General features: G+C 41.7%; 1 protein-coding gene across 7 annotated transcripts in view; it reads left to right on the forward strand.

Annotated features, from left to right (window-relative positions):
- Positions 1–15,882, forward strand: part of MAST4 (microtubule associated serine/threonine kinase family member 4) — a 632,006-nt gene that overhangs the window by 321,614 nt on the left and 294,510 nt on the right. The window contains exon 1 of one of the 7 annotated variants that reach the window (XM_056541560.1): positions 12,739–12,935. The exons of 5 other annotated variants lie outside the window; for them this stretch is intronic. In XM_056541560.1, coding sequence (XP_056397535.1) covers positions 12,897–12,935 — 39 coding nt within the window. In that variant the 5' untranslated portion in view covers positions 12,739–12,896. Of the gene's footprint in view, positions 1–12,738; positions 12,936–15,882 lie in introns of those variants that run through there. One more of the 7 variants, XM_056541563.1, reaches the window with a different exon arrangement.

Consider the following 15,882-nt stretch of genomic DNA (forward strand, 5'->3'; position numbering starts at 1 on the left):
TACCATATGCCTATGAATATGCATGCTGTCCTGACCTTAGGACACTGGAAGCCTCTACTATATCACTTATTTGCCTGTCATTTACTTGTATATTTATTTTTATGATTTATGTTTTCAAAATTTCAATAAAAATGTTACTTTAAAAAAAATAAATGCTGCAGTGTTATTGAGAAATCATAGCATGAAAGCAAGCTTAGAATGAGGCATAACGTCAAGAAAGACTGGTTCTGCATCGGCTTCACCCCACTCCACTGGGGTTGATTAATGAGTCTCTTCCTATACACGATTGGGGAAAGAAATGTCAGTCATGCCAAATGTGGCTTTGGAAAAGCCTACTTGACTTAATGCCTTTTTAAAGCTTGACTTTAAGGCCTCATTTACAGTGCTAGGACTGCTCAAAAATGTACAGGCTCCATAGATGGGAGCAGAATATCATTGAAAACATGCTGCAGCAGAATCCCATTGAAAATGTGCTGCAACTGAATTTCCGAGCAGAATTTTTCCGTCGGATTCAGCCGTGTGAACATTACCCTTTAGGACTTTTCCCATGAATTAAAAATTTGGTCTCCTGGTCATCGGCCTCTTTGTGGCCGGCAGAGATGGTCGGGCTGAAAAAAGCTGAGTTGGCTGTGTTACACTAATGACAATAATGGGAGGTGCACAAATGGCGTAGCATGGGGATCTATAGTGTTTAAGTAACACAGCAGAATATACTGTTTTTGGCACCTGACCATTTCCGCAGGCTACAAACAGGTTGGAGAAGGCCAATGCAGCCATACTTTTGATATGCTGGTTCACCCCTTGTAAACTGTTTTCTCTGAAATGTCATAGTCTAATGAATGGAGCCTGTTTATACATCTGGTTTATTTAAGATAGATTTATGGGACAGATTGAAACAATGATCTGTCACTAGACTGAGGGTTCCAGGAATGGGAACTAATGGCATAGTAGAATACCGTTAGGGAAATGATGCGGTTGACGTTAACTTCTCTTTCCTGATCTGTAAAAGTGATGTTCTTCACATCAGAGAATAAAAAAATGTGACCTCTAATTTCCTTACTTTGCTTTAGCTGGCAATGTAGGAATTCATTGTAACAAACTAGTTTACTTTTATGCATTTGCTGTATAAATCACATATCCCTGCACGTACACTCCTCATACACAATCCGCTTTGTTTCTGAAATCCTTCCCTGTCAAATAACACCTTCCAGCCAAACTGGAGCAATGAATTGTGTTCACTTGACCATTATAAGGACATATGTCAGCGGCTGTGAATAAAACCTCTCTGGAGAGGTGACCCGTGCGCTGCACATTTTCCAGATGCTTTACTTCTAGATTATCTAGTAATTTCTTCTTGATAGACTCGAAAGTGCAGCCGTGATGTCATAGAAAGGTGATCTCTTTGGATGTATGGACGCATTGTGCTAAATGTTTGTACAATATAGCATTTCACTGTGCATGTTTATTTTATTTTTTTTAGCTAATAAAAGGGATCCGTCATGTACCTCAAATAGTTACAGGGGTAGCGATAGGTCCCCAGGGGTGTAGCCCACACCTGCACCCTCTCTCTGCGCCGAGTGCGCTTGCATTACTTTTGATAACAAGTTATTATTTCATTTTTGTTTATGTATGAACAGCTTATGGGCAAGGAAAGAGAGAATACTTAAAATTCATTCCGTGGTCACACTGAATTGCAATAAGATGAGAATGAGCATCGAGAACAAGCAGAGACAGACTGTGAAATTGCATGTGATTGAAATCATACTTGGCTTCTCATTGGCTACCAGAAAGATTAAGTTATCTCCCAGCCTATGCTTTTTCTTTTTTTGTTTTTTGTTTTCTTTTTATTAAACCAATACACATATTGGGAAAAAACAAAAACAAAGGTCATTTACCATCCACAGATACACTGATGTTCTTTCGCAGGCTGCACTTTAAAAGCACAATGTAAGAATTAACTTTGCTGCAATGCAAGACATATAGATAGGCACACTTCTAAGGAATGGTGCATGGTTTAAGAATGCAGAGGAGAGAAAAAACGTATATGCCAAGGGCAAGCAGGCACAGCATGGGAGCTTAAGATGTTAAAGGTACAGAAGACAGGGCCCTTTTTACAATGGAAGTGCTATGCTCTGCAGTTCTGGAAATGCTGCTTTTCAGTTATTATTGTATATTTGTGCTGCCATTTAACTGCTTAGAGCAGGTTTTCCCAACCAGTGTGCCTCCGGCTGTTGCAAAACTACAACTCCCAGCAGGCCCAAACAGCCTTCGGCTGTCCGGGCATGCTGCAAGTTATGGTTTTCCAACAGCTGGAGGCCCGCTGTTTGGGAAACACTGGCTTAGAGCATGATATTCACCTAAATATATACTAGATTGTATGCCCATTGCTGAAAGTATAGACATATAATTTATAAATGCGGCAGACAGAATTAGGCCCCCACCATTTTGTTTGCTAGACAACAGAAAAGCTATCATAGTTGCTTTACCTAACAAAAGGCTTGGTCACACAGTGAGATTTTCGAATGGAATCCACCTGAAAAATTCCATTTGAAAATTGTTACAGCAGAATGCTAATGCTTTCAGGAGGATTCTGCTTCCACATGCACACGGTGGAATTTCCATGACAGAAACATCTGCTGGAAAAATCCCGATTCTGGCCTCCACCGAAAGATTTGCTAAGTAAATTCTCTCAGTGAAATCTGTTTGGAAATGCATTGCCCTCTATGGAGACAGCACATTTCTGAGCAGTCCTACTGTGGGACCATAGCCAAATAGAGCAGCATTTCTTCATCTTAGTTGGCCCTCCAGGCCAATTATTTGCTAAAATGGCTGTAGTTATGGCCCTGCTTTTAGGGTTCATACACATAGTCCAAATGACTGTTGTACAAATCCTTTAAGGGCTTTTCTCATAAAGCACAGTTGATAAAATCAGATGTGTACGACATATATATATATATATATATATATATGTAAAGGAGGACAGAGGTGCTGGTTTTTAGGTAAATTGACCTATATCCCAGTACAGTTCTTTTCCATCATGCATCTAGTCACTGACTGCTTTCCTCTCTGGCGACCATAGTGTTGAAATATAAGCAACAGCTACAGACTTTTTAAATGCTGAAAGTATATTGAAGTGACAGCTGTTTTCACTGTGTTAACTTTTAATGTTTAATAATGTCTACAGTGTCTCTATTTTGATACTACACTTCTCTGTTATCATCCATCATAAAATGTGTGTCTCACTCTACAGTTTGTCTGAATACTGATGTCTGTATTCTTAGACTTCTCAGCCAAGCCAAGCCAGCACCTGTGCTCTGTACTGACGATAGGCAATCACCTAAAACCGCTATCTACTGTATTCTTTCTGTCTTGGCATACATTCCCAGTCATGTTCTAAGACTCCTGGTTGGAGTGAAATACTGACTTAAAGTGTCTATTCTTATGGCAGAATTTCCGCACATCACACAGAATTTGCTTCCGCATTCATTTGGGTGGTTTCTGGCTTGTGCAGATTTTGTGCAGAATCAGTGCGGAATCTGCATGCGGAAATTCAGTAGTGTGAATGGGAGTGCGGAATCCCATAAAATTCTAGTGGGCTTGAATTTGAGGCATAATCCGCATGTGGAATCTATGCGGAATTCTGCATACAGAAATTCTGCCATGTGAATAAATAGACTCTTCCTGGAATTTCCAGTGGAGTATTTAAAATCTACACACACTGTTAGGTTATGTTCATACAGCGGAATTTCCGCAATTCCGTAGAATTCCATTCAACAAAGCTTGCTCAACGAAATTGCAGTGACATTTCTGTGTTCTCAGAACACAGAATTCCACTGAAACTTCAGGGAGATCACATCAAACAAATCTTAATGATTTTTTTTCACTGGGGGACTAAAATAATAGATGAGTGAGGGGCAGTAGACATTGCATATCTAGATTTTAGTAAGGCTTTTGACATTGTCCCACATAGAAGACTTATCAATAGACTGCAGTCATTGAGCTTGGACTCCCAGATTGTTGAGTGGATTAGGCAGTGGCTGAGGGACAGACAACAGAGGGTTGTAGTCAATGGAGCATATTCAGAGCAAGGTCTTGTTACCAGTGGGGACCTCAGGGATCTGTACTGGGACCAATAATATCTTCATTAGTGATATCGCAAAAGGTCTCGATGGTAAGGTATTGGTCTTTTTGCTGATGACACAAAGATATGTAACAGTGTTGATGTTCCTGGAGGGATCCGCCAAATGGAAAAGGATTAAGGCAAACTAGAAGAATGGTCAGAACTCTGGCAACTGAAATTTAATGTGGATGAGTGCAAGACAATGCACCTGGGGGCGTAAAAACCCAAGGGCAGAATATAGAATATTTGACACAGTCCTGACCTCAGTATCTGAGGAAAGGGATTTAGGAGCAATTATTTCAGAAGACTTAAAGGTAGGAAGATAATGTAATAGAGCAGCAGGAAATTTAAGACTGGCTTTATTTTTTGCGTAAATGCGGAAAGCAGAACGTCTAAATGGGACTGCAAAATCCCAATGAAATCAATAGGCAGTAAATTATGACAGGATTTCTAGTGGAATTCTGCACTGAATTTCCGCCATGTGAACATACCCTTATGACGCTCTCATCAAGGAGGAACCTTACTACTTTGGACCCATTCTCGTGTTATGGCACAAACCCTCTGGAAGAAGATTACAGGATTTAACTGCTCCAATTAATATCTGAATTTTACAATTCACTTTATAAACTGAATGTCATTTGCAATCAGTTTTATACTAATTTTATGACTATGCAACTTTATTTCATTTCACCTTTTAAATATGAAGTTGGGGAGAGAGATACTAAGAAAATGTAGAAGTCTTTGAAAAAGTCTGTATGTACATGTACACCAGCTGTGAGATCTAACATGCTTTTATAGTTGCACCAAATACGTTATGCCACTTTGATAAATATGACACATTTTTTCTATTTTCAGACTGATAAATTCATGCATTCTGTGACACTATTGATAAATCTCCCCTTGGTTTTGTCAGTGCTGCTACACGCGTAGCTCATACCCCATTCCTGCATTGTGTTTCCTCATCTGACCTCCATTGTTCAGTGTCTGTCCTTCCAGTTTGTGCAATAATCATCTTGTTCCATCCTGTCTGTATCATGGACAAATCCATGACTTTGCCCAGAATATACTGTATATAGGTGACCACAGCGATTGTGTCTATTACATGTCAGGTCACCAATACAAGAGGCAGAGGAAACAGCTGAGCAGCAGGGTGTATGGTATTTTATTGTCAGTATACTGCAGTACAGATGGCTTGTAAGTGAAGTTAAAATGTACTTATTGTATGTTCCAAATAAAAAATGTCCCTGTCTTTAAAGGGGTGTTTTAAAGATTAAATATTCTTCATTTTGCTGTTATTTTGGACCCCGACCAATCATGAGTAAAGGGATCAATTATCCCCCGAGTGGATGGAGCATTAAAGTACAAGTATTATGTAAATAAAAACGTATACCCCTATCCGAAGGATTGGAGATAAGTTTTAGATTGCGGGGGGTCCGAGCGCCGGAGCCCCCCACGATCTCCTGTTTAGAGTCTCTGATAGGGGATATTTTTTTTTACCTCATACTTGTCCTTTAAGGAGAGTTCTGGACTCTCCCATTCATTCTTTATAGGTCATCCTTACATTACGGAGTTTAGGGCTCAACAAGATTGGTAAGTCCTATGGACAGTGAATGGAGTGGTGGCCGAGCATGTGCTCTGATGCTCCATTCAGTCAGGAACAATTGGCCTCCGCTCTGATGGAGCTACCAGTGGTCGGACACCCCACTGGTCATCTAATTATCCCATATCCTGTGGATAGTGTATGACTTTAATTATTGGAATAAACCTTTAAAGCTATTTTACCTGCATATTAGATGTATTGTGGCAAAAATTTCTGGAATTGTGCTTTTTCTCTCTCCTTGCTGATTTGTGGAATTCACACCAGCAGATATGGAGTTAAACTGCTTGTCTCATGAACACTGCCTTTGTCCATGTGTCTCAATCAAGACTTTCCTCTACGAGCGCGCACTGGGTGGCTTTTGTTCTGGCAGACTAAAGCGTCCTTGCTCAAATGTGGCTTCTCCTAGCAAAGTTAGCTGTTTGCCAGGGCTGCCAGAAGCACAGGACTTGGTGCCCCAGGGGCCACATTCTGAACAGGATTGTAGACAATCCCTTTAACACTGAGCTGTGTACTATGAGCCAATCAGATGATTTCTTCCAGCTCATTCACTGAAAAACCAATAGACTGCGAAACTGCAGCTACATCTCCCTCCTCCCTGTCTACTTTGTCACCCCACAGTGACACTACTGAACAGTGGTTTGAGGTATAGTATAGAGTTATCTGACACAAATATGGTTTACATTCTGTGCTTACAGCCTCAAATATTCATAACCCTAATCCCCCCACAGTACATACCAGTCAGCCATTAACAGAGCTGCCGGGACAATAAAGTTATTCCAGCCTTTAAAGGGAACATGGGAAACTCTGTCCTAACATGACGTTATAGAGCAGGAGGAGCTGAGAAGATTGATATAGTTTTATAGGAGAATTTCTAGGGTATCTTATAATTTATTCATGCAAATCTCTGCTCATTCTGGGCCAAGTAGTCATGTGGGCGGTCCTACTAAATGACAGTTCTCTCTATATGTACTATTAGTTGTCATTAATAGAGTAGGACTGCCCCACGTGACTACTTAGCCCAAAATGAACAGAAAATAACATGAAGAAATGACAAATTATCCTAGAACAAAACTAATATAACAATCTGTCTAGCTTCTTTTGTGCTCTAACATAATGCCCACAGATTGGAGGGAATTGGGCGGAGTTAATAAAATCTACACTCCCCTCTCAGCCCTGCCCTCTTACAGTGCTGCTCCCGCCCCAGTGTCCCCGGCAGAAGTGCCCCAATGCCATCCCTGTACACTGAGCACGTGCACCGCAGCCAGTCACTCGTATCTGTGAAGGTGATCACTGAACTCCTTTTTTCATTTTTTACTTTTTTTTGGTCAGCAGCAATAAAAGTAACACCAAGGGTCCCAAGCAGAAGCAGTGTATGTGCCTGAACTACAAACCCACAATGAACAGGCGGTATCTGTATTTCAGGATCTTTGTATCTCACTTACTGGGACAGTACTCCCCCCCCCCCCCCCCCAGTTATATTGTATGTTTTATTTTATATAGGCACCTTTATTAGATCTTTAGAGGTATGCATCAGTATGACGACAAGAATCCATGTTTGCATGTCTTCATCTCCATGTGATCACCATGTATTTGCTGCTGCGTATTTTATTTTCCCATTGAAGTCAATGGATAGGAAAATACGCAGCAGCAAATATGCAGCAAATACGCAGCAAAATACGCCAGGTGGGAATGCACCCTTAGGGTACATTCCCACATGCGTATTTTGCTGCGTATTTGCTGCTGCTTATTTTCCTACCCATTGAAGTCAATGGGAAGCAAAATCAGCTGCGTAATTTGCTACCCATTAATTGGAAAGAAAATATGCAGCAGCAAAATAAGGCACGTGGGAATGTACCCTAAGGGCTCGTTCACACGAGCGGTTTTTCTGCTGCAGATTTGCATCAGCAGATTTTGCTGCCCATTGAAGTCAATGGGCAGTAAAATCTGCAGCAGCATATCTTCAATATTTTGCCCTGCAGATCTGCCGCTGAGGGACCGCTGTATGGTGCCTTTACATGTGCCTGCTCGGAGCGGCTATACGCCGCTACGAGCAGACACACTGGAGCGATGTGCAAGTTGCTGCGCATGCGCAGTGTACACGCTCACATCGCGGCCGCTCCCCCTGCCGAGAGCAGCCGCGATGTGCGAGTATACTGCGCATGAGCACTGCGACTCGCACATCGCAGTGTGTCTGCTCGTAGCGGCGTATTGCCATTCTGAGGAGGCACATGTAAAGGCACCATACAGCGTAAAATACGCTGTGGGACCACTTGTGTGAAAGTACCACAAGGGTGCATTCACACGTACGTATTTTCTGCTGCAGATCTGCTTCAGCAGATTTCACTGCCCATCGAAGTCAATCGACAGAAAATCTGCTGCAGATCTGCAGCAAAAATTAGGCACGTGTGAACGCACCCTAAGGCTAGGTTTCCACACAGGTTTTTTCTGGTGTTTTTTTTGGAAAACTGCCACTACAGTTTTTGAGCCAAAGCCAGAAGTGTATTCAAAAGTAACAGAAAATATAAAGGAATGACTTATACTTCTCCTTTTTGATGGACCCATTTTTGACTTTAGCTTAAAAACTGCAGTGTCAGTTTTCCAAAAAACGCCAGAAAAAAAATCTGAGTGGAAACTTAGCCTAAGGGTGTGTTCACAAGGGTAAAGTCCCTGCTTGATTGATTGTGTTTCTGATAACCCATGTTTTGGTGGCCCAGTTACAGGAGTTGCACCCCTGTACCCTTGCTGTCCTGTCAGGCGGACACTATTGCGGTGTCTCGAGTCCCTTTTTAATCTATATAATGTAAATGGATAATTATGTCTTGTGTTATCTATTATAATGTCTTTATACTATTGTGTGCCTTTAAATACTGTTACCAAGTGTTGTAACCAAGGAAGGTACCAGTGATCATGTGACTAATAGGGTGACCTATAGGACCCCTCCAGAACCTCCCCCTTATAAACCCTGGGAGGAGCTAGATGGTCAGTTTAGTTCTATGCATGCTGAAGAACAGTAAGGTCAAGTCCTGAGAGAGTGTCTGGTGTCCTGAGGAGGCCTAAAGCCGACCAGGCAGCCACAAGTCCACTACTCCAGTGCCCCACAGGTGAACGTCAAAACCTGGTAAGCTACATACGGGGTGAAGTCAGTGACGATCAGTCTGTACCAAGTCAGTGTGGGCCTGCCCAAATCTACTATAAGACCCAGCGAGCCCTAGAGTCTGTGAAGTCACTGGTCACCTCCTTGGGCCTAACTGTCAAGACTATTACATCAGTCATCTCAGTAAAGCTGCCGTTGTTCCGTAACTTGGCGTCGGAGTCATTATTTCCCCCGTGCATAGCCCAGGATCAAGCGGCCATACCTTGGGGTGGTGCAGAGGTTAAACCACTCCTTGGAGTCACAAATACAAGGGGTTAATGCCATCTGCCCTCCAGCACACCCTCACCACAACTTGAACAGGTCCCATTGCACATGTGCTGATGTAAATACTTTGGGCGTTAAATTTAAATAGATAGATGTTAGTATTTTATTTTTGGTGAATGTTATTTCACAGTTTCTTGTTCATCTGGATCAGAGCCACAATTGAGGAAACCTTGAAAATAGCTATTGGAAACCTATGACTTTTTGTATGCTTTATGATGGGATTTTTTAATGGCCTTTTTCTTTTATGTGATTCTTTGTGTGATCAATGGATTTTGAGTTAAGAATGCAAAAAACTGAAAATCTGGGCTGCGTAAGGGAGTGGTCTTCTCAAAGAGGTGGTCTTTTGGAGAGATTTCACTGTATAGTTTTGTGGAAAGTTTCAATATAACTATTCATATAAATCGCTGCTTATTCTAGGCGAAGTAGCCAAGTGGGTGGTCCTACTCAGTGATTGACAGCTATCTCTGTATGCACTCTTATACACAGACAGCTGCCAATCACAGGACAGGGCCTCCCACTTTACACTTTAAAAGGGTCATCCGAGATAAACATCGCTACTTTCTTTCAAAAACAGCCGCACACCTGTTCTCAAGTTGTTTGGTATTACAGCTCTGCTTTATTCACTTCAAAAGCACTGAGCTACAATACTACACACAGACTGAGGACAAGAGTGGCGCTGTTTCTGTAAGAAAGCAGATATGTTTTTATGGTTTGTTTGTTATTTTTCCGGATAACTCCTTTAGGATATGTTCACACAGAATGTCAGCTCCAAAAATGTGTCCAAATTTCCAGGCAGGCGCTTAGGCGCTAGGACCACTTGGAAACATCCCATCTCCATAAATGGTAATGCATTTCTGAGCGGATTTGGCAGAAAGAATTGGGATGTCAATTCTTTCTTCCTGAGGCTGAAATCGGAATTTTTCCCGCAGATGTTTCTGCCACAGAAATTCCGACATGTGCATGACGCAGCAGAATCCCATTAAAACAATGGGATTTCCAAGTGGAATTTTTCCACCGTCTTCAGCTCAGAAATTCCGCCATGTGAATAGAGCCTTAAGAAGTTAAAAATAAATAAATAGAGGTATATTGGAGAAAAACTCCACAAAGTGGGTAAGAAGACTCAAGGTCCAAAGCATGCTGCATTTAAAAAATAAAAATAAATAAATAAAAAACACTAAACAAGCATTAGAAGTTGTTATATATCAAAAACTACTAGAAAGTAAAAGCGCTAAACAAGCAGGGTTATATATCTGACTTCCAGCCGCTGTGTTTTTGCACAAAAAAAGTTTGCTTGTTTTTTTTGTCGAAAAGGATGAAGTACTGCAAGGCTCTTGGAATTCCCTTCTGCAGGTTACAACTGGTGTAGATTGAATTTCCCGACGCTTCTGTAGCTCCAACATGTTCTCCAGCTCTGTGACAAATTTCCCCGCAGCCCTATAGAATGTTCCTATTGTAGTGGTCTCCAAACTGCGGACCTCCAGATGTTGCGAAACTACACCTTCCAGCATGCACGGACAGCCGTTGGCATGCTGGAAATTGTAGTTTAGCAACATCTTGAGGTTTATAGTTTAAACACCGCTGTCATAATGCATAAACTATTTTTTTTTTTTATTATTACTTTGGTGAAAAAACTATTTATTATTTATTTTTTAAATCAACTGGTGCCAGAACATTAAACAAATGTGTAAATTACTTCTAATTAAACATCTTAATCCTTCCAATACTTATCACAGTGTTTCCCAACCAGGGTGCCTCCAGATGTTGTAAAACTATAACTCCCAGCATGCCTTGACAGCCTTTGGCAGCGTTTTGCTGTCCAGGCATGCTGGGAGTTGTCATTTTTCAACACCTGGAGAAACCCTGGTTGGGTCTCTTTTCTGTCTGACCACAGTGCTCTCTTCTGACACCTCTGTCCATGTCAGGAACTGTCCAAAGCAGGAGAGGTTTGCTATAGGGATTTGCTCCTGCTGTGGACAGTTCCTGACACGGACAGAGGTGTCAGCAGAGAGCACTGTGGTCAGACTGGAAAGAAATTTTAAAAGAGAAAAACTTCCTCTGTAGTATTCAGCAGCTGATAAGTACTGGAAGGATTAAGATTTTATAATAGAAGTAATTTACAATTCTGTTTAACGTTCTGTCACCAGTTGATATAAAAAAAAAACAAAAAACAAAAAAAACTGTTGTTTTCATTTTGTCCCCACGACAGTACCAACAATGAGCCCCTCAGTGTTTAAAGTGGTACTCTGGTGGAAAACTTTTTTTTTTATAAATCAACTGGTGCCAGAAAGTTAAACAGATTTGTAAATTACTTAAATTATAAAAAAAAATCTTAATCCTTCCAGCACTTATTAGCTACTGAATACTACAGAGGAAATTCTTTTCTTTTTGCAACACAGAGCTCTCTGCTGACATCACGAGCTCAGTGTTCTCTGCTGACATCTCTGTCCATTTTAGGAACTGTCCAGAGCAGCATATGTTTGCTATGGGGATTTCCTCCTACTCTGGACAGTTCTTAAAATGGACAGAGATGTCAGCAGAGAGCACTGTGGTCATGATGCCAGCAGAGAGCTCTGTGTTCCAAAAAGAAAAGAATTTCCTCTGTAGTATTCAGCAGCTAATAAGTACTGGAAGGATTAATTTTTTATTTTTTTTTTTAATAGAAGTAATTTACAAATCTGCTTAACTTTCTGGCACCAGTTGATTAAAAAAATGATGATAATAATAATAATAATAATAATAATAATTCCCACCGGAGAACCCCTTTAATTGGTGCAGTCGTGATGGACTTGTGAAAAAAGAATTATTGATAAATCATAATTCCACCTTTCACCGGAGTACCCCTTTAATGGGTGCTGTCGTGATGGACTCGTGAAAACAGAATTCTCGCTAAATCATAATTCCACCTTTCACCGGAGTACCCCTTTAATGGGTGCTGTCGTGATGGACTCATGAAAAGAGAATTATCGGTAAATCATAATTCCACCTTTCACCGGAGTACCCCTTTAATGGGTGCTGTTGTGATGAACTTGTGAAAACAGAATTATTAGTAAATCATAATTCCACCTTTCACCGGAGTACCCCTTTAAGGGGCTGCAAATCTGATCCTCCCCATCGTTAATAGTAGAAGGCATCTCCACTTCCCTTCAAATGAACTTTAATCTCCTGTGCATTATCTTCTCGCCTGCCTTCCAGCGGTGTCTCAGTTATAGGGGGAATTGCCTGTGGAGTGTTTTTGGGGAGGCAGACTGATAGGCTTTGACACCAGGCAGATGAGCCAGCCTTTGGTTTGCGCTGCTTCCCCCTGCCAGCTGTGCCCCAATTCTTCATCACCTTCTCCGCCTAAGGTGTCATTGCTGATTTTTTTTTTCTCGGATGCTTTGACCTTCCAGCAGCCCCCTCCACCAAAACTGCTTGAGCCGCTGTCAGCACAGGATGCCAGCAGTATTGTTCTGAACCTAACAATACTCTCAGGATTTCCTCTAATAGCCGCTCCGGCTTGGAATGAAATGCGTGAGGTGCCTCAGAGCTTGACTTCGCTTCCATAGTACTGCATGCATTCATGATCTCCGAAGTTGCTGGAGTGAATAAGCTGAAGCCTTTTGGTCAGCTGACGAGAACCCCTCCAATCAGATAAGCTGTGATGTAAGTGTTTAGCAGCTGCTAGGATGGGAATTTGAGTGGAGAAGTCTAAGATACATTGTACTATTCAGCATGGCTATGCTCCAGTGCAACAACTAGCAGGACCTCCACCGGGAGCAATGGATGAATCCAGCATCCTGAGGAGGAGAGGACTCCAGGTAGGTGCCAGACACCCTGCATTGTCTTCTATACCTAGACTTGCAAAGTTCAGTCTCCTTTCCACTCAGTGTTTCCTTGCTGACTGCATGAGAGATGGAATTTGTACTCCAGCAGGGATAACAATGAATATGTGTGCGCTGTGCATTCTATTAACCAGCTACTCACCGGGAGGTCTATACTCTACAGAGAAGCGACCTGACCATACATTGTTCCTGTAGGATAATCCATGTATAGGGGAAACAATAAGCGCAGGGTGTGAATGATCGCCTTCCGATCTTGCATTGCCGTCTCTGGCCGGTTGCCTGCCACATGTATTTTTTTTTACTCTTCTCTGCAAGCAAGTAAATTTTATAGCACTGCTCGACTTGACTTTGCAAACAGGTAGATTTGTGGGAACGTGATGTTTTTTGGAGATTGGATTTGGGGAAATGCTGGAAATGCCTAACAAGCGGTGCAGTGGCAGCAAAGGGGGGTTTTGACTGGAAGCAGAGCTACTTGTAGAGCAGTGTTTCCCAACCAGGGTGCCTCCAGCTGTTGCAAAACTACAACTCCCAGCATGCCCGAACAGCCAAAGGCTGTCCGGGCATGATGGGAGTTGTAGTTTTGCAACAGCTGGAGGCACCCTGGTTGGGAAACACTGTTATAGCGATTGAGAAGCTCCAGATATTTGGGCATTATTATAGGTCTACTGGATGGCGACTTGTACATGTGATTCCCTGTAGCATTCAGCGCAACTTGTATCTTAAAACATGCACAATTTATTTTTAATTTTTTTCCTTTTATATCATATTATTAAGAATGATCTGAATATTGTATATATCTACTAAATTACGTAATAGGGATAGGAAGATGTTTCACTTTTTTTTTTTTTTTTTTTTATCAAATTATTAATTTTTTTATTTTTGAATTGTGTCACAAAGCACTAGAAAACAGTCCCATAGTAGGAGTGTAGAGTTTTTGCCCCCCAGCCTTGTTTCGCCAGCTTATTAGGTTGCATCTGAGGAACTGATTTGCATGATGTCAAACAGTGGTCTCCAAACTGTGGACCTCCAGTTGTTGCAAAACTACTACTCCCAGCATGCAAAGGTGGGGGTGGGGGGTTTCTTCACTAGAACCAGAGCTACTTATAAGGAGCTCCAGATCCTTGGGCATATTATTATAGGTCTACTGGATGGTGACTTGTACACGTGATTCCCTGTAGCAGTCAAAGCAAGTTGTATCTTGCAGCGTGCACAGGTTTCCTTTTTCTATACTACTATGAAGAATTATCTAAAAATCGTATATAGTTTAGGGGATTAGAATATGTTGTGTTTTTTTTTTTATAATTTATATTTATTTATTTATTTATTTTATATACTACTATGAAGAATTAGCTTAAAACTGTATATAGTTACTAAATTACCCAATGGGGGATTAAAAGATGTTTGTTTGTTTGTTTTCTAAATAATTTATTTATTTATTTTCATTTTTTTAAATAATAATCCTGTAGTGCTTTTCGAGAAGACTTTATTTAGCCCCATAGTAGGGTGTAGAGTTTCTCTTTACCCAGCCCAGTTTCGCCAGTTATTAGAATGCATCAGAAGAACTGATTTGCAAGGTGTAAATCAGTGGTCTCCAAACAGTGGGCCTCCAGCTGTTGCAAAACCACAAATCCTAGCAGGCAAGGGGGGGGGGTTTCTTCTCTAGAGCCAGAGCTACTAATAGAGATTAAGAAGTTCCAGATCCTTTATTTAGTACCATAGTAGGGTGTAGGGTTTTTCCCCCAGCCCAGTTTCTCCATTTATTTGGATGCATCAGTCGAACTGATTTGCAAGGTGTAAGACAGTGGTCTCCAAACGGTGGTCCTCCAGCTGTTTCAAATCCACAACTTCTAGCAGGCAATGGGGGGGGGGGGGGGTCTTCCCTAGAGCCAGAGATACTTATAGAGATGAAGAAGCTTCAGATCCTTTATTTAGTCCCATATTAGGCTGTACAGTATTTCCCCAAGCCTAGTTTCGCCAGTTATTAGGGTGCATAGGTATAAGATGCAAGGTGTAAAACAGGGCTCTCCAAACAGTGGACCTCCAGCTGTTGCAAAACTACAACTCCCAGCTTGCCTGGACAGCCAACGGCTGGGAGCTGTAGTTTTGCAACAGCTGGAGGTCCACTATTTGGAGACCACTTGTGTACAATTTGCTTTAAGAAAGTTCTAGATATCTCTAAGCTCAGATGTTCAGACTTCCCTTAAAACACAAAACACAGATTGGAACGTTTCCTATCATCATCACCAGTGTTCTGTCCGGGCAAGCTGGGAGTTGTAGTTTTGCAACAGCTGGAGGTCCACTGTTTGGAGACCACTTGTACAATTTGCTTTAAGAAAGTTCTAGATATCTCTAAGCTCAGATGTTCAGACTTCCCTTAAAACCGTGTTTCCCAACCAGGGTGCCTCCAACTGTTGCAAAACTACAATGCCCAGCATGCATGGATATGTCCGGGCATGCTGGGAGTTGTAGTTTAAAGACAACTATAGGCAACCTGGTTGGAAAACACTATCTTAAATAGTGTAGTAAGCAATTGTGTGTTAATATGAAGCTTTGTTCCAGTGGACCTAGAGCTGTTGCAAAAACCACAATACCCAGCATGCCCTCAGCAGTCACAGGGCGTCAGGGCATGCTGGAAGATGCAGTTCTGCAACAGTACGGATGTCGGCCTGTTCAAGCATAAGCCAAAGGGGGTGAAGTGATCAGTGGTTAAAAGTTTTGAATGGCCTCCACGTCCTCCACCACACAATGAGCGCATGTTCCTTCCAGTACATCAGCCGCCTATTGTATCCTACTTCCGAAAACAAACACATCTATCTGTGAAGTGTCACACAATGCACAAATACAAAGCTAGCGGGGAGGGGAAACAAAGTAACTTTGTTATACACAACAGTGGAATTTTGGGTTTTCAGTGTAGTGGGAAATA

The sequence above is a fragment of the Hyla sarda genome, chromosome 1, assembly GCF_029499605.1.
Source record: "Hyla sarda isolate aHylSar1 chromosome 1, aHylSar1.hap1, whole genome shotgun sequence".
Classification (NCBI taxonomy): domain Eukaryota; kingdom Metazoa; phylum Chordata; class Amphibia; order Anura; family Hylidae; genus Hyla; species Hyla sarda.